Consider the following 19,165-nt stretch of genomic DNA (forward strand, 5'->3'; position numbering starts at 1 on the left):
AATGTAGACACAAACTAGACCGGTGACTGGAGAATTCAGTTTTGACCAGTTGGCCCATTTTTAAAGAAAACACACAGTGAGAATTTTGTTTGATCTCTCTGCTAAACATTCTTTTTAGTAAGGAGCAATATGCTAAAGCTTTGAACCCTATGCTTTGCTTTAGAGTTGAAGGAAAACTTGGATATGACTTAATTCATGTGGTTTCCATTGATTCCCATTAGCCTCAGAGTTCTCAGTATCTCCATAGGAAGGAATCAAGGAAGTTCCACACATAGGGTTCTTTGCCATTCAGTAACCCCACACACACACATAGAGGCACACGCACACAACACAGTAACACGCACACACACGCAGTAACACACATTCACACACACATACACACAGTCACACACATACACACTCACACACACACACACACATTTCCTAAGAGAAACCTCATTACCCTTATTGTGTGTTGTTGTTCTTAATTATATTTTGATTTCTGCTTGAATTTAATTCTACTCTTTCTGTTCCTTTTATTGCCTACCAGTACTGTTCTTTCTCAGGATCAATGCTATGTTCGATTTCTAGTATAAAAAGTTGTTTCTCAAGTCCAAATGCTTTTTAATGCCCTGTTTCACATAATTTGTAGTTTCTCTTTAAAGGAAAGAGAAAACTGACTGAGAGAAAGAAATCTGTTTTCTAACAGTATGGTGTGATGATCACAGGCAACACACATTTTTCACTCCTGAAAGCACACTGGCAGCCAATGCACATTCTCACACCTGCAAACACACAGATAAAACCTCACTCCCTAAAATCCTGAAGGAGATGTTTTTGGATCCCCCACTAACTTTATACTTAGACCTGATGCTGTGTAGGTTGGACTTGCCTTATAATGCAACCAGTGTCTGAAGATAAAATTAATGTGGACAATATTAGTGTAAATGTGTCATTAAACAAGATTTCATAATAAAATATGAGTTGAAGAATACTGTCTTCCTGTGTTTCCAACATGTAAAAAATTATTAAAGTAGACATAGACATTAATATTATATCACAACCAGAATGGATGACATTGCAGGAGCAGCAACAAAACACCAGCACTTTGGGCTTATGGATTTTGATTTATTTCATCTGTCTAATCTTCAGTTTTCCTACCTTTAAAGTTGAGACATTCACAATAGCAACAAACACATGTCAAACTGACTAAGCAGTATTACATTAAATATTCTAGGTACCAAATACCTAGAATATTTCATCTCAAACTTGGTATCCAGTTAAGTGATCCCAGATTTAAATTTTGATAATGAGATCTGTTAACAGAAAGGAGAAAAATAAACTTACAGAATTTTAAGTGGCAAGCAATTGCTGTAATGAAGTTTATCAAAAAATAGTCAGTAAGGGTTACTCTATTCATTATCAAGTACTTCCCAAGCATCCAATTATCCTTATAAAAGTGCTCTGAAGAACTTGGTTCTAGAAACCTTACAAAGTAGCATTTTATAAGGTGGAAAGATGGGTAGAGAGCAGGTGTAAAATGGTATAGTGTAAAGGTGTAAAAATGACCACTGAGAAACTCAGATAGTATCTCTGAATTTTTATCAAACCTGTAGAGACTTTCACCATTATAGGAAAGAAATCAGCAAGATACCACGAACCTGGTGTGCTTAATCCAGTTAGTGACAGTGACAATGAGTATGCCGCCAAACAAGTGAAGGAAAATGATCCAAAATTGTCAAAATTGGGAGCTGTGGGCCAGGGAGGTGTCTCAGTGAGTAAAAGCACTAGCCACACAAGCCTGGTGTGCCTAGTTTGTTCCCTAGAACCCCATAAAAAGACACACAGCGCCAGGCTTCTTTCAGACAAGTATTCCTAGAGTGAGGTGGTAGACAGACACAGGACCAGACAGAAGCCTGGTGGCCAGCTAGCTGCCAGTATGCAGCGCATCTGAGAAAACAATAGACCCTGTCTCAAGGTGAAACTCACTCCTGAATGCAAGGGCCCTTGTGTTAGGGTAGAAGGTGATACTCACTCCTGAATGCTCTCTTGTGACATCTGAGTGTGCCAGAGCATGTGTGTTCCCATACTCACAAACATACGTATAGCACAAGTTTATAAAATTATTCAGCAATGAAAAATAATTTTTGCTCATCATTTGCCACCATGAATGAAGGATAAAATGACACATATATGAGTACATCGTGTTCATATTACATAAATATATGTATATACATATATAATCTGGATAGATAACCTCAAGTTCTTTTTAGAAAAAGAAGGGTTATAACATAACATAATTAAATTAATTTTAGTTGTATGTTTACTTTCAGAAAGTAAGTGCTGTTAAATTAGAAAACAAAAATAGAAGTAATTTTATAACTGGATATTGAAAATAGATAACTATTTGCCTCTAACCCTTAGTAGAACATTAAAATGCAGATAAGTTATTTTAATCAATTATTGTATTAAACTGTTAATTTATTAATATTTTATCTAGACATGAAGTTTGTCCAAGCACAAATAAAACATTTACCAGCCATTAGCACAAGAAGCGTAATATCCAGTGAGTTTTAACTAAATTTATAGCAGATAATGCAAAGTATTACATAGAGTAATAGCATTAATGATAGGACAGTGTTATTTGTCCTTTTGTTTCAGTGACAACCTAAATGATTACAAGAAGAACACAGTAATGCCTTGCTACTTTCCTCCTGGTACCCATGGGACTCCACAGAGAAAAGAATCACAGTGGTATTTAGTACTGCTCATCATGTCACAATGTGCTGGTAAATATGATCAGATGCATTTGCTTCATTCCTTAAAGGTTGATGCTTAAATTAGTCCAGGCTGTGAATCTTGAAACCTTGCACAATGCTGCCCCATAGTGGTCGAAAGTGGAAACAGCAAGCTGGACTCACAGCAGGCTTGATTTTTAAATGATTTTTTTAAATTAAATTGGAATTGAAAATTCATGTAATAAAAATTAAATTTTATATCTAGACTATTTTTAGTGATAACCACTTCTATTATTCATTGTTGGCAGTAATAATTGTTGAAACATTATAATAATGGTTATTGTGGAATTCTAGACTCAGAGCATCTCTGTTTTGTTTTTCTTTTCTTTTCTTTTTTTTTGAGTTTGTACATGTCTTTGCTTTTGAGTGTTCTAGTTGACTTAGTGCACAGCATAGGTGCACCAGATAGTTTTAAGCCAACTCATGCTATCCCTCTATTAAAATGTTCCCCCAAATTAAGAAAAAATTCAAATATTATTTAAGAGACAGTCAAAGAGATAAGATAATAATAGCCACCTGTGCCCTTTCCTCCCTACTGATATCCCTACCACCACCGTGCTTTCACCCTCTAAGCTTCAGGTGGAAATTGTTACAGCGAACGCTGAAGCTGGGACTAGACATGAGGACTGTCTCTGAATGACGGCTTACACTCATTTCTGAGGCCTTCACTTAAACGTCACTTAGTTTGCCCCTGATTTTTTGTTGAAAAGAAAAGACACCAAGAATCCTTTGCTGGACTTTTGGAGGTTTAAAAGAGAATTGCTCTGATCACTTGGGATGTAGAAGAAATCAATACATTTAATTATAATAATCATTCTTAAACTGAGATTGTATTTTCTTAAAGAATTCAACTCATTAATATGTCATTGAAGTGCCAGTAATGAACATTGCTAATGTGATTCAGTGGTGTATCATATTTAACCAACAAATACAGTTTTGACTTATCTGTTAGCTTATGGAAACCCTTGGAGTTGAGGAATCCCCATATGGTGCCCACAGCTAGCAAACACTCTGCGACCAATCCAGGGCCAGCTATTTACTGGCCGTCTGTGACTATCATTTGCAAAGAGAGCAGACATAGTCTCAGCAACTCATTCCCCACCTATGCTCTCATTGTTTTCCTGTAGCATAACTACCATCTCTCTAGTCCTTCCTTTTTGCAATCCCTGGGGTCTTTTTTCCCTCTCCTATTTCTTTTTCTCATTTTTTCTGTTTTTTCATATAGTGGATGTTAATTTCAAATAAAATTGGGTAACTATCATTTTAATAAATGTACCTAGGCTCTAAATGTGAAGTTGCCCCACAATTAGGGTAATTTATGCCCTCAAATCTATTTCTACAGACTTCCCTGAAGCTAGTAAGTTATACAGCTGTTACAGGCTCTTCTTATCATCTTTCCATATGGTAGGTCAGAAATTATTAAATTTATAACACCAAACTTATAAATTAAGTCAGAACTTCATTTCTCTCTTTAAGATTCCTTAAAATCAATAAAAACGGGAGACTTATCTTTCAATAAAACCTACAAATAATATAAAGAACTATTAAATTGATAAAGACTGTGGTGCAAATTTCATTAATGATAGGCAAATCTACATTAAGAACATCATAGAAGTTTCAGACTTAAAAGATCAAAACATAAAATCTGTTGTTCTCTGTCAATTGTGTTCATTTTAAGTAAAGTTTTGGCTCCAAAACCAAATTCACAGGTTTACTATTGATTTATGGTTATGATGGCTAGTCCTAGCAAATTGCAAATACCTGGACTTTACAGTGAACACACAGGGGTATATACATAAATACTGAGAGAGTCGTGAATGCTGTGCATATATCTAGAAATGTCCCTGTCTAAGTAAAGAAAGTCTTACTCGACCTGAAAAAGAAGCCCCAGACAATTGCAGTACAGGCAACTGGCCAACCTGAAGTATAATGCTATTATAATTTACAAATATTAATCTAGATTTCACATGATGTAAAAATTCTAAAGTATCCCAATAAATTGATTTTGTGGACATCAATAGCTGATTTTGAAGTTAGTGTTTTGCTTTTCCCTTTTTTGTTTGCATCTGGTTTGTTTCTTGAGACAGGAACTCACTATGTAGCCAAGGCTGGCCTGCAGTCTTAAGAATCTAAGATTCTCTTGACTCAGCTTCCCAAGTGCTGAGGATTAAGGCTTGTGTACCAGATCAGCATATTTTCATTTGTTGTGGTTGCTTTTGTTTCTATAATTTTAAACATTAGATAAGGATTTCATATATATATATATATATATATATATATATATATATTCATTGTACTTTGATTATGTCTCTCACCTCCTTGTTTTCTGTGTCCTATACTGGTTTCCTTCTACTAACATAAAACCCATTCTCAACACATCTTCATAATTGAGGGCATGTGCCAAAACAGACATACAATTTTCTAACTAGTAACCTTTCCAGGAAGGAGATGGAAGCAACGAGTGGGGCCAGTTTGTCCCTGTGGAAGTCAATTCCCTGCATTACTTCCCAGCGTTCTCTCTACTCTCTAGTTGATGTGTTAATTTACAAGGTTTATGGAATGTACAGTTTTCAATTCTTAGAATTAACCCATCAATCTTTTCAAACCACACAGACTTGTTCAAATCTTGAGACAGATATATTTCGTTTATTTATCTCCTGCACAGAATAAAATAAATAACTTGAAAACAACCATTACAACCTGGTGTAAGTTCAATGTTTTCTCTCATTGGAATTAGAGTGAAATTGCTGGGACTTGTGCTACAAATTTAATAGCTTAAAGTTCACATCAATACAAGAATCATATAATGGGAAAGTAAAATAAACCTAGAGATGAGTAAATGCTTGAAAATATCTCTACAAAACTCTTTAACACTAGCCCTTTACAAATGTTTCAGAGTACCACTATTAATTTAATAAAAATTAAAAGCTTTCTATAAGAATGCCATCCCATTAAAAATTAAAATCTCATAAGATACTATTGTATTTCTGAATTTTTAATGAATTATTTGTGTGTGTGTGTGTGTGCGTGGTTGTGTGTGTAAGACATGCCACATTTTCACCAGTGAACAACTTTTGGGAGTTGATCACCTCCTTCTGCTATGTAGGTTCCAAGGATTAAACTCAGGTCCAGAGGCTTGGAGACCTACTTACCTGCTAAGCTATTTCTCTGACTCATAACTAAAGTTTTAGTGCAGGCATATAAGAACCATTGGAATATTAATAACATGAAATAAAAAACACATACCATGTAATTCCTCTGGTAATGAATATGTGTAATTTCTTTGTTAAAATCAATCACGTAGCCATTGAAGGACCAAACAAATGTGAGATCCAGGGCAGGATCAAAGGATGCTGCACATTGCATTGTAGCATTTTCTCCAACTGTGATATCAGCATTAATTGGAGCCAAAATGATTCGTGTGGGATCTGCATGTTTTGAAATAAAAAAGAGTAGATAACATTTAAATACAACATGAGGCATCATATTGTCTGGTACTGTAGAAACCCTGCCATCTTCATACCTTTGCCATCCAGCATGAACAAGCTCTAGGTGGCCTTCAGACTGAACTTCAAGTACCAATCTGCTCTTCCAAAACACGACAATGCGGTTTAAGGGTGCTAATAACTTCAGATCCCAAAGCCCATTCAAAAAACTTTGGCCAGATATTTATTCCAAAAGATACAACCAACAATCTAACTACAGATTTCCAAGGCCCATCACACACACACACACACACACACACACACACACACACACGCACACACACACACATACTCACACACAATCCAAGTAACATGAAATACCTCTTCCAAAAATTTTTAAATCCACATTAATGATCCCAAATGAGACCAACTTAGATGACAAGACAATTAATTCAAAAGAACAATTATGGATATGTTTAAGGAGCTCAAAGGGGACACAAGTAAATATTAAAATGAAAGTCAATAAATTACAGTTGAATACAATAATGAGAATGAGTCAGGACATATGAAAATATAATTCAATAGAAAGATATAAGTACTGAAGAAACCCCAAACTAAAATAAAACTTAAAATGAAAACTTCAGTATATCTATTAAAAATTTTAGTGGAAAGCCTCACTAATAAAATATATCTAGCAGAAGATAGACTATCAGATAAGGAAGAGGAACTGGATTACTCAGCCAAATAAAATACTAAGTTTTTAAAGACCCATGAACAAAATAATGCAAAGTATTAGGGGGAGTATATAAAGCCCTGTTGTGAGTGATTGTCCTCTGGGATAAGTGATCTCTGTCTTAAGTAGTTCCCGTCTTATAGCTTGCAAATGATTATTGGTACTCAGTTTGTTGACTATGTTTACCCCTCATAGAGGGCTGGGGAACATCATGAGACCTCCTGAGTATTTATCAGCTCCCTATCTCCTGTTACACATATCCTTGCCTTAAATGCATGTGGCTCAGATAGGGGGACTAGGTTTATATGTTGGAAAAACTAGGGAGGGGGAATCCATCTATGCAGCTATGGGAAGCCCTCACCCCTGTTAGGTAAAGATTTTTCAGATGTGGCCTGTTGGGGGAGGAGCACTCACATTCCTGCAAGCAACTTCTCACATGTGCTCTCTAAGGAGCTCAATAAGCATTGGTTCCCAAGAGAGAACTTTGGCAGAACCATGCTTCAGTTTATCACTAGGCTCTCAGAAGGGGAAGATGTTGCTTATATCCCCTCTAGAAAGGAATTCTAGCCAAAATCCCAAATCTATAAATTGTGAATAAAGGAGAAGAAATGAATGTTAAAGGAACAGAACATATTTTTAAAGACTAATAGAAGAACATTTCTGAACTTCAGGGGAAGAGATGAGCACTCAGATGAAAGAAGCACACAAATCAATTAATCAAACAAACAAACAGCCAAATAGTATCTTAAAGAAATCCGAAGGCCTGGGCAACCTAAGGGGCCCTGAGCTGTGGATTAGTGTCTATCCCTGGAATACAAACAGTCATCATGTGCCCATAGCACAAAGAGGGATGCTCTCTCAGCCTGGTCTCTTAGGGGAGTGCATGGACCTTACCCAGAGTGAAATGACAGACTCTAGATATCCCCTATGTGGAAGGAATTGGCAATAGGGTGGGAGGCTGGGGGGGGAAGGGGAGTGAGGGAGGAGGGGAGGGAGAGGGAACTGGGATTGACATGTAAAACAGCTATTTAAAATTAAAAGAAAAGAAAAAAGAAAAAAAAAAAGAGTCAAAACTCTAAATGTACAGAAGAAGGAAGGGGTGTTGAAAGATCCAAGAAAGAAACACTAAGTCACATATAAAGGCACATCACATCCATCAATTCTAAGGATGTTAATCTTTTGATGAAGATTTTTAAAAGCCTAAAAGACGTAGATTGATGTCCTACAAGTTCTGGAAGGTCACAGATGTCAATGCAGGCTACTATACCCACTAAGATTATTGATCATGACTGAAAGAAAAAGAAAAGCAGGCTAAAATTATTTATTATCACCAAGCCACCCTACAGAGAATAGTATTCCTTACCTTAGACTGAAGAGAAAAATAAACATATTCAAGAGACTATAAGGGAAAATTAACAATGTTAGGTCGGTGGTTAAGAAGAGAAAGACTAAGAAAAGAAAAACCACAAGATTGACAATGACAAAAACCAACATACATCTTTCAATAATAACATTGAATATCCATTATTTCAACTTCCCAACCAAACAACACAAGTGTGCAGACTGGATTAGAAAGCTATATCCATCATTTTTCTATCTCTGAGAAATCCCTCCCTATCAAAGACAGACTCTACCCTATGTTGAAATGATGAAACAGGGTGTTCCAAGTAAATAGAAATAAGAAATAGTTTCTAATAGAATTCTGACAGCACAGGAAATGAGACCAATAATTGGCAAATGAGATCTCTTAAAACTAAAATCTTCTACACAGTAAAGTAAACCATTTATTGAACAAAAAGGAAGCCCACAGAATATAAGTTTGACAGAGGATTAATATTTAGCATAATAAAGAACTTAAAAAAGTGAACATCAAGAAAATAACCCAATCCATAAAAGGGGCCATCAATTTGAAGAGAACCATCAAGAGAAATAAAAATGGATGATAAACAAAAATGTTCAACATCTTTAGTCAGTAGAGAAATGAGAATTAAAACTATTAAGAAATTCCATCTTACCCTAGTCAGAATGGCTATATCAACAAATCAAATGACAACAAATGTTGACAAAAATGTAGATACAAAGGAATTCTTACTTACTGTATGGTAGCCACTATGGAAATAAGTGCAGTGGCTCCTAAAAGAGCTAGAACTAGAATTCTCATACAACCTTGCTAGCCCATTGCTGTGCATACACCCAAGGGGCTTTACATTCTTCTCCTAAGATACTTTCATAACTATGTTCATTGCTTCTTCAGCTAGGAAATGGAATCAGCCTAGCTGCCCACCATCTGATGAATGCATAATAAATGTGTAGTGCATGCATACAACATAATTTTGTTCAGCTACTGAGAAAAATGAAAACATGAGATTTTTAGCTGAAATGGTGAGACTAAGAAAAAAACTTGAGCAAGGTAACCCAGGCTCAAAAAGATAAAAAACATATGCATTTTCTCATATGTAGTTCCTAGTTTCAAATCTTTAGATTTTCATGATTAAATTAGGGTATCTGTTGAAGTGAGTAAACCAGAAAAGGACCATTGAGGGAGAGGGGATAGAATTTCACAGGTGATATGAAACAAATAGAAGAAATTTAGGGAGTGGAAAGGCTAGTCAGAGATGGATTTTGAAAGATGGGGCAAATGGAAATGTATAAAGAGTCAACAAAAGCTAAGGATCTATGAAAAATATATACAAAACATACTAGTTAAAAAATAAGAGTTTTGAGTTTAAAGAGATAGGAAAGAAGAAGAGAAGAGAGGAGAAGAGAAGAGAAGAGAAGAGAAGAGAAGAGAAGAGAAGAGAAGGGAAGGGAAGGAATGGGAAGGGAGGGGAGAGGAATGAGGAGAGGGGAGAGGAGAAGTAATAGAGAGGAGGGGAGGGGAGAGGAGAGAAGAGAAGAGAAGAGAAGAGAAGAGAAGAGAAGAGAAGAGAAGAGAAGAGAAGAGAAGAGAAGAGAAGAGAAGAGGAGTTATCCTTTCAGTCTAGAGAGTGCTAGTCCTGAAAATCAAGGGTGGCTAAACAAGAAATAGTGGCAGGTAGGGAAAACCTCTTGATGAGTTATTGCATGGGCCAGAGGTTCCCAAATAAGACAGGTTCCTTGTCACTATAACTAGTTTTCAAGGCCTATGGACAAAATTAACACATACTTTAGTTGCAAGCTATGGAGAAATGAAGCTGGAACTGAGCCTGGAAGTTTTCTGCCTGCTGCCTAGCATTCATGTTGCTACAAGATGCTATGTAGAGTGCTGGAAGAGATAAGGCATCAACAGTCTTACCCAGCCATAAGCTCTATGGCCTACAATATCATTGAAGATGTGCCCACTTATGCAATTATGGTATGCTTGTGGCAGTTGACTGCTTACCCCTAAGCAGAATATTTATACTATGCTTTCTAAAGCTCAGAGAATGCCTTGACAAAAAGCTGGAAAGAATGAAGCGCTGAATGATAGAAGAGTTCTGAAGTGCTGTCTTCTGGGCATGACAGAGCCAAGGCAGTCATGATGGCATAGCAGCTGTCATGGTCTACAGTGAGGCTACGCAAGCCTGAGCTTATGGGGCCCACCCGCTCCCTGTGTAATTATTGGTTACTGATGGGATCTGGAAGAGGGGCCATGATTGTCCACTTGAGATGCCTATCATGTTCCAACAGGTAAAGATCCAAAACCATATTCACACAGATGACACAGGCTAAACTCAGTGGGTCTTAACACAGTAACGTGACTAAGCTGTTAGAATGAGAAGGGGACTTTTAGAGAGGAAGCAGATAACGGGTGGGAAGGGTATTGGAAATGATGGCTATTTCAATCAGAGTGCACATGTGTAAAATTGTAAAAGAACAAACTCAATAAAACGATTTTTAAAAGGAATAAAAACAATATATTTTGATCCTCCCTGCATAGTAAGAGGATGTTTTCACATCTGTAACAATTCCTCAGAGGCAAAACCTTACCCAGAAGGCTTCTGAAAAGGAAACATCACTACATTGACTGTATTAGAGGCTTAGTTTTGAATGACATATATGTCATACTGTGAAACTAAAGCATCATCACTTAAAGAAAACACGTTTCAAATATCAAAAGATTCCTTACTTGTGATCACCAGAGTCCCAGTGCTATTGGCTTTTCCCCTATTATTTTCTGCAAAGCATGTATAGACTCCTCCATCATTCCTTGTAATATTATTGATTTCCAAGCTACCATCTTCCCATATGAGTATTCTATAAAATTAAAAAACACACAATTCACAAAACTCATTTAATAACATGCATTAATATTGAACTTGCATCACCAATGCTAACATTCCATTGTATACCAGTTTCTTGGTAAGACATTTCAAGCATAAACAGTCTAGCCTGTGTTTCAGATGTCCCTTCTCAACGTTGACGGATAGCTGAGAAGCTGAGTTCACTACTTTCCTAGATGACTGCTAGGTCCCTAAGGCAGATTCATTTGTGCTCCTATGATCCTGGGTTACTTGTTTCTGCGCGTCTTTTTTTTTTGTTATGTCCTTGACACACACACGCCCCCCCCCCCGGCTGCTACAGTCTGTCTTCCCTCTCTTTAGCAGGATTTCCTGAGCTTGGCCCAATGTTTGGCTATGTGTCTCTTATTTTGTATTTTCTTATACATAAATCCAATATTAAATATTCAGTCATTTGTACTTTTTAAAAACTAAATCATTTTCTAAACTCTATCTTCCACAGTTTTCAAAAACAACATACTATTTGTTCTCTTTAAGGACGGTCTGACAAAACATCAGAATATCTCTGTTTTACTAATCAATGTTGAAATCCTGCTCCAATGTGTCATAAGATTCCCTCCCTTCTCTTTCATTATCCGGTTCTAACCTACAGTGTATTTCAGAATCTCTTTCAAAATTGGAAAGGAAACATTCAAATAGCATAGTGTTTCTTTGTTGCTAAAGAGGATTCAAAACCAGGTCTCTTTCTCCAAATGTTAAGAAATGTAGTAAGCCACTGTCCCACGCCCCGGTCACTGTGTTTTGTAAAGGCCCCAGACCACAGCCTGATACCACTCTGACTGGGAATCTGGGGACTTTGCAATGAGTGCTGACTCTTGTGGACGTGAAACTCCTCTTCGAAGCACTTTCAGCCCGAGCACTTTACTAGGGCCCTATCGCTGTCTCGTCCAACTGTGCAGAACCCAAGTCCGTTCACTCAAAGCTCTCTGCCTTCCTTCACACTCTGCATGTTGAAATTGGACCTGAATCTCATCCACTGTTTCTCCAGCCTTCACCCAGCTCCATCTCTACTTTCTCTCCTAGACATTGCCACTAACAAATGCCACTCTCAGATGGCTTATCCAGTCTTGGCACTGGGCTCATTGTACATGTTATCACAGTACAGATACTAATGTTTCCTATCACTTCAAGTACTTGTCAAACTTCTAGCCATCCCTCATTTAATATACTTTGCACAGAAATAAAAATTACAGTCAACAGTGGAAAAGCTATGACATTTTTACTATAAAACCCGTAGTAATTTTAGTTTATATATATCATATATAACTATAAATGATATATAGCATATAATATATTACTATATAATATACAAGATGTATTACTATATCATATAAATTACTATGTATGATACAGTATATGTTATATATGTTACTATATATGATACATTATACATATGACATGTATATTTGTATGCTTTAAATTGATCTTTATCACGTTCAAAGAGTCCTATATCACACTACATTTCAGTCAGTGATTTTACTCAGTGACAGGGTTACACATAAGCTCCATAAGACTGTAATGCAACCTTAAATCTCCTTTCAGCTAATGGTGCTATATCCGTGTAGCATCACAAGCAAGGCACTGGTCAGGTTTGTGGATACGGGAACCAAAGACCACCTACCCTGCCAGCCTACAAATTGTAGTACATATAATCTTGGGTACCGCATGGCTCTCAATAATGACAAATGACTATGCACCCGCTGTGCATACTTGCTATACTTATTCCTTCATATATTTTCTCATATAGCATGAAAATGGAACAGGCACTCTGCAGACACAAGAGTAATTAGATTTTTGGACAAGTTTTTATAGCTTTATTCATTCAAATATATTATATTTATTATTAATGACTACTGTTCAGACTTTAATACTGAACAATTCAATTTGTATTTATCATTTACAAATACAAATATTTAATTATATATTATTTACAATGTTCAAAAATTCTTGCACATGAACACTTTATTATAAAGTGATTGTTGACACTGAATTGTTCATGAGTTAAAGCAGTAATCAAAAATTGAACTTGGAAACTCCATAAGGAAGCCACTAGGCTGACTTTAAATTCTTAAAGACACTAAGCACAGCAACATTGTAAGAGCTCAGGAGCCAGTGAACGGCAACTCCATCCCAGTCTGGCCTGACCTGCTGCTGTTGACAAGCCACTCAGTCCCTTTGCTCCATGAAAATTTGGGTTTCGGTGCAGCCTTGGGTTTACATTCAATGATAACTCTTCCTCCTTTAGCAGCCAGGATCTTTTTCTTCATAGGATTCATTTCAAAAGTCGGAGCTAAAGCTACAATGTAAACAAAGGATTATCATTCTCTTTTTGCTAACAAACCCAATTATTACTTCTGGATTGTAGCTTCTTTTATAGATCAGTAATCAATAGGAAAGACTGAGGTACATATTTTTACTATTTAGGCATTTTACTGGCCTGCCTTTGGAGTTCTGACAAGATACACCCTCAGCTGCTGCCACTAAGAGTACCACCTGTGCCTATTCAATATGTTCCCTTTGTAAAGGGCCCTGCCCACTTCCCATCCCCCCCCTCTCCCTATCTCTCTCTGTCTATTTCACCCCCCCACCCCTAGCCCCGCCTTTGCCTCTCTTTCCTCTTTCTTGCTGCTTCTGTCCCTGGAGATCAGTGTACCCCTCCCCTTTTTCCCTTTTTACAATCCTTTTCCCTTAATAAAATAAAACCCATCTGCTTGAACTGTGTGGCATGGCGTCTTTCTCTCTTGAGCTACTTCTTATTACAACACAAATAATCAGTTGTAGTTCATGGGCATTTCATCCATAACTTTTTGTCTAATAATTTAATAACATCATCTCAGTTCAAAAGAGCAGTTGCTTTTTACAGCTAATATTTAGTCTATTTCATGTATACGTTAGTCTGAATTTTCATAACTGGGAGCTTATAAATAGGCAGCCAACTTGAGCTGCACATCTAATAAAAGCCAAGTGAAATTGAATGTGAGCTATGGATATTCTTTCACTGTTTTATATGCTGCTTGTTTGATAAGCACCTATAAGGAACTGGGAAGGATACTGACCCAGGATCTTGAGCTCGGCATTTGCATAGATGGAGCCATACGCGTTTTCCGCTATGCACTGGTACATCCCAGCATTTTCAAAAGTCACGTCATACAGTCTTAGTTCCCCTTTGTGGTACTGAAGAGTAAAAGAAATCGCATGGCTTTGAGGAACATGGACGGAAACTCTCCATTCAGCTAGAGGTTAACACTTGAACTATGTTGTGTTTATCCACTCCCATTTGCTGCTGAGATGCACAAACTGGGGTGGTTTTCATGGCATCGAGAAGACCAACCCACTTACCATGCCCAGTGGCTCTTGTTCTATTCATCTTACAGAGCTGAGAGTCCACCTTTTCCCCTTTGGACCAGCTGGGAGATTATAGTGGGAAGGTAGAGAAGGACCCTGTTGCTGTCCTTTGTCCCAAGGCTAAGATAGGACTTAGCGCGTCTCTCTTACCTCTGTTTCTGTGGGGGTCAGGGAAACAGTGGCAAAGAGGGGACAGTATGAGTGGACATGGTTCAATAGGAAGGGGGAAAGTGAAGCATAGGAAAAATAAGGAAAAAGAGAGAGAGGTAAAGAGACCATTACAGAAAGCTGTTGAAACTGAAACAAGATAGTTTTGTTTCTCAAGGAAGATTTGTATTTCAGGGCCCAAGCACCCTTAGTCTAGTGACTGGCCTGTGACTGCCTGAACACAGATTCAGGGACAGCAAGACACATCAGCATACTTACCGCATACCCGTTTTTCAGCCACCTGATGGTAGGGATGGGTTTCCCTGTGGCCACGCAAGGCCAGTAGAGGTCACTGCCTATGTCCACCTCAGTGTCATTGATATGCTCTACCCATTCAGGAAATGCTGCAACGAAGGAACATTATGTCTCAGTACCCATCACAATCTCAAGAGTCTAAATTTTTCATTTTATTAACTCTATTCTGACAAATATATAGGATATTGTATGTTTATACAGGTCTGTATTCTACAAAAACCATATATTATTATGGAGCATCATGACTAATTTAGTTAGTAATTATGCATCTAGATAATTTTTATTTATGTGGTGTGCCTACATGACTCATGTGCACCATATTCATGCAGGTGCTCCCAAAGGCCAGAGGGCATTGGGTCCCCTAGAGCTGGAGCTATAGGCACTTGGAGCCACCTGCTATGGGGGTTGAGAATGGAATTCTGGTGCTATGAGAAAACAGGGAGTGCTTTTAACTTCTGAAGCATCTTATGTATAATATATATTCATTCACCTTTTGGATGAAAATTTGGGACTTCCTACCTTCTCCACATTACGTACTATATTCTTAATGGAGCCTTTGTGTGTTGACCGATCTAGCATCTTGCTCCAGCTATAACAATGACCTGGGCAACTTAACACACTTCATACAACAGCTCCTTTAGTAGCTGTCCCTGGGGAAACTCTTGCTCAAGTGAAATGAACTTGGACTTCAATCTCAGTTCTTATTTTTATCTACTTAGTTGTTGTAAAAAAATGAAGAGATGGTAGAAATCTCCTCGAAGAAAAAAGAATGTTTCCTACATGAAAAAAAAATCAGTCTTGTTAAGTATTTCAGTTATCTAAGCAGCCCAAGTCAATGTAAGTAAATATTATAAACTAAGAAAAGGAACAGAGAACTCTTAGCGTAGAGGACTATTTCCTTTTTATTGAAAGTTAAACCTTGTGTTATATCAATTTCCTTGGAAAATATTATACACAACTTACTAGAAACATATACACACATACACATATATGAAATCATAAAATATTTTCTGGCTATCAGTATTAAGCCAGTACACAGATAAACATGTGTCTCTTTATGCATACTATACAGTGTCAATCTGATTTAGCTTCTTGTTGTCCCCACATTTGTTTGTAACACATGAGAGGAGCTTTCAGAAATTGGATGCTGGTGAATTTGTTAGTTTAATACACGTTTTATTTTGTACAGCATCTCTTCAATATTTTAATGACATCCTTGCTACCTTGGTCCCCCAGGGTGACACATAGATGTTATAATACATAATACAGTGATAAGAATAAATAATTGAATCACCTCAGTGAAGTCTGTTTGTGGTTTCATTATAAAGTTTTTGAAGATAGTTTGCTTAAACATACAGATAAAAATTAAGATACCTTACTAGTAAAGGAGAAATGAAGTTATTTTTTAATGACCTCATACAAATACCTACCTGCTCTATCACATTGGTCCTTTTAAGACCTTAGATATTTGACAGTTCAGAATTTTACTCTGCTGAGAACCTGGAGTGAAGTTTTTTAAGTGTATTGAAACCTTATGTATAATAGATAGACCCAGTACAAAAGTAGTAATATTACTCAAGACATTCAAGGGTTCCCTGCCTAGAAGCCATTCCATATACACTTGTTACATGTCATGTTAATGATGTTGAGTCATTGGATATTCAAGTCTGTAGATCTCCAAGGCTGTAGATTTTTACAATCATGCTCATGGATGAAACCATAGAAGGATACAGAGAAGTTCAATTACTGACTCTGATACTCAGTGTTACAATGGTAATGAACAGGAGGACTCTGAAGGGAAAATGAGAATGGTATGTGTAAATTAAGTGTAGGATCCAGGTGCCAAGAACAGAAAGTGAAGTATGGGGGGGGGGGAATCAAGCGTGGCTGCTGATGCTATCATGTCTAATCAGATAGAGAGGAGGGATGATCAGCTTTAGCAACAGGATATTCTGGGTGATTATAGAAGAAGGGTTCCAGTAGAGAAATATTCATGAAAACAAAGTGGAGCGAAGTAAGAGAGAATGCAGTTGGATATGGAGACAAATTGTTTAGACTTCAGTTGACTTTGTCAAAACTTATGTTTGTGAGAGACTAGCAGAAGATAAACAGAGCATTAAACAGAGTAGTTAAAAACAAAACAAAACAGCAGGAGGTAAAGGAAGCAAGTAGATTGTTGTGAGTTTGAGGCCAGTCTGGTCTAGGTAGGGAGTTATAGGACTGCCAGGGATACATATAGAGACCGTGTCACTGAACAAACAGACAAACAAAAAATCAGAATGAATTAATTGAAACCTAGTTATTTATTTCATATTATGGTAAGTGGCAATGATGACTACAGCCTCAAGAAGTTCTAACATTCTGAGACTGGAGAAATGGCTCAGTGATTAAGAGCACTTGTTGCTGTATTAAATTCTCAGTATGCACACGGCATTCATAACCATCAGTAACTACAGTTCCAGGAGACCTAATACCCACTTCTGGCCTCTGCAGGCACCAGACATATATGCCATACACATAAAGACATGCAGGCAAAACACCTATACACATAAATAAAACTTAATAAATTTTAAGAAATAATGAAATTCCAAGAGTTGCCAAAATTTTTCCTCTCTTCCATGGTATGCTTACTCTGGTGGGTAAAAGACTTGCATCAAAATAATTTTGCTAAAATAAGAAGTGATGATTCCTTACACCAGGGTTATCTAGCTTCAGGAACATGAGCATCTAGAGTGTTTTGGAAATACATACTCGGAAGCTCACGATATCCTTCTGAGTCAGACATTCTACAGGAAGCCCAACAGCCAGTACTTTATCAAGCCCCTTGGGGAATTTTGAGACACATTAAAACTTAGCAAACCACTGGCTCAAACTCAAAGCCATAATGCATAAGTTCTTATCTAAATAAAGGTACTGAAGAATAGAGAATGATAGTAGATTAAATGAGCAACATTGTTTTTTTAATTATCAACAACTATTAACCTATTACTATATTCATGATATAAAAAGTAGAAGTTCATACCATCTGTAACTCAGAGTTGTGGCGTAGTTAGACATAAGGTAAATATCTGAATGTTTATCTAAATAATGTACTATATACCACATCATTTAAAATGATTAATCATTCTATGATAGTTCTTCATTGATGGCACTCATAGAAAATTAAAATATCTACCTTGAACATAAATTCTTGCCTGGTGCTTGTCCTTTCCTCTAATGTTCTCAGCCTCACATTCATAGATGCCTTCATCTTCTAACTGGATATTGAAGATCTTGAGGACAGCCCCTGAGGTGCTTATCTCAGCAGTGCTAGGCATGGGTTCTAGCACCTTCCGCCACCGGATATCTGGGACAGGGCTTGAAAGAGAAGATAGGAAAATTCAAGATCCACAGTGTTTGAAGAAGACTGCCTGGCATTTACTGCTAAGCATTTATGTCATTTGTTTCCTGAAAAGACATAAAACCTACTTTGCTTCTATGCATGTCAATGAAAAGCACAAGCATACTTACTTTCCAAGAGCGAAACACTCTAAAGTCACATTTTGGCCCATCATGGTATATATGTCCTTGAACTGCACTACAATATCAGCAGGGTATGGCTTTGTTGTTCCTAATTAATAAAAAAGAAAACATAGACACCTATAACATATTATTCATAATCTTTTTTCTTTTTTAATATCATAATTTTTTTTAGTTTAGAACTGGACCAATATGGAAGTTTTTCTCTACATAGGTATTGTTTGTTTCCCAATATGTAAATTTGTTTGTTTAAGTACAATGTGTGCAAATATGTACTTCATCACACATTCTGATACAACTACAGAATTTCAATGTCTTATTAAGGGACTTCAAATTCAGATAAAATACTGTGGCCTGTGCTACAAATACATATACAATACTCGAAAAGGTAGAAAAGGAAGAAAGCAATGGGAATATGAAAAATGGAAAGGAAGAAAACGAAGAAAGGGAGAAAATTGGTGGATTACACAAAGAGAAAATGGAATAATTGCCATCAGAAACCAAGGAAACAGAGCAAGAGAAATGACAGAAAGAGGCCGTTACCATAATATCACCACTCTTACTCTGAGAGTGCTAATGCCCATTTGTTTAGCGTATCAGTACTAAAATATGATAGAAGAAGGTTCCAAAGGGCTGAATGCATTA

The 19,165-nt window shown here is 37.0% G+C and overlaps 1 protein-coding gene across 5 annotated transcripts in view; it reads right to left on the reverse strand.

The window, feature by feature from the left end:
* Positions 1-19,165, reverse strand: part of Cntn1 (contactin 1) — a 267,254-nt gene that overhangs the window by 74,673 nt on the left and 173,416 nt on the right. For all 5 annotated transcript variants that reach the window (XM_005067129.3, XM_040753939.1, XM_005067128.3 and 2 more), the window contains exons 8-14: positions 18,512-18,611; positions 18,177-18,358; positions 14,966-15,090; positions 14,251-14,368; positions 13,340-13,490; positions 11,023-11,150; positions 6,024-6,205 (exon numbers count right to left, since the gene is read on the reverse strand). In XM_005067129.3, coding sequence (XP_005067186.1) covers positions 6,024-6,205; positions 11,023-11,150; positions 13,340-13,490; positions 14,251-14,368; positions 14,966-15,090; positions 18,177-18,358; positions 18,512-18,611 — 986 coding nt within the window. The remainder of the gene's footprint in view (positions 1-6,023; positions 6,206-11,022; positions 11,151-13,339; positions 13,491-14,250; positions 14,369-14,965; positions 15,091-18,176; positions 18,359-18,511; positions 18,612-19,165) is intronic.

The sequence above is a fragment of the Mesocricetus auratus genome, unplaced genomic scaffold (genome assembly GCF_017639785.1).
Source record: "Mesocricetus auratus isolate SY011 unplaced genomic scaffold, BCM_Maur_2.0 Super-Scaffold_100010, whole genome shotgun sequence".
Taxonomy (NCBI): domain Eukaryota; kingdom Metazoa; phylum Chordata; class Mammalia; order Rodentia; family Cricetidae; genus Mesocricetus; species Mesocricetus auratus.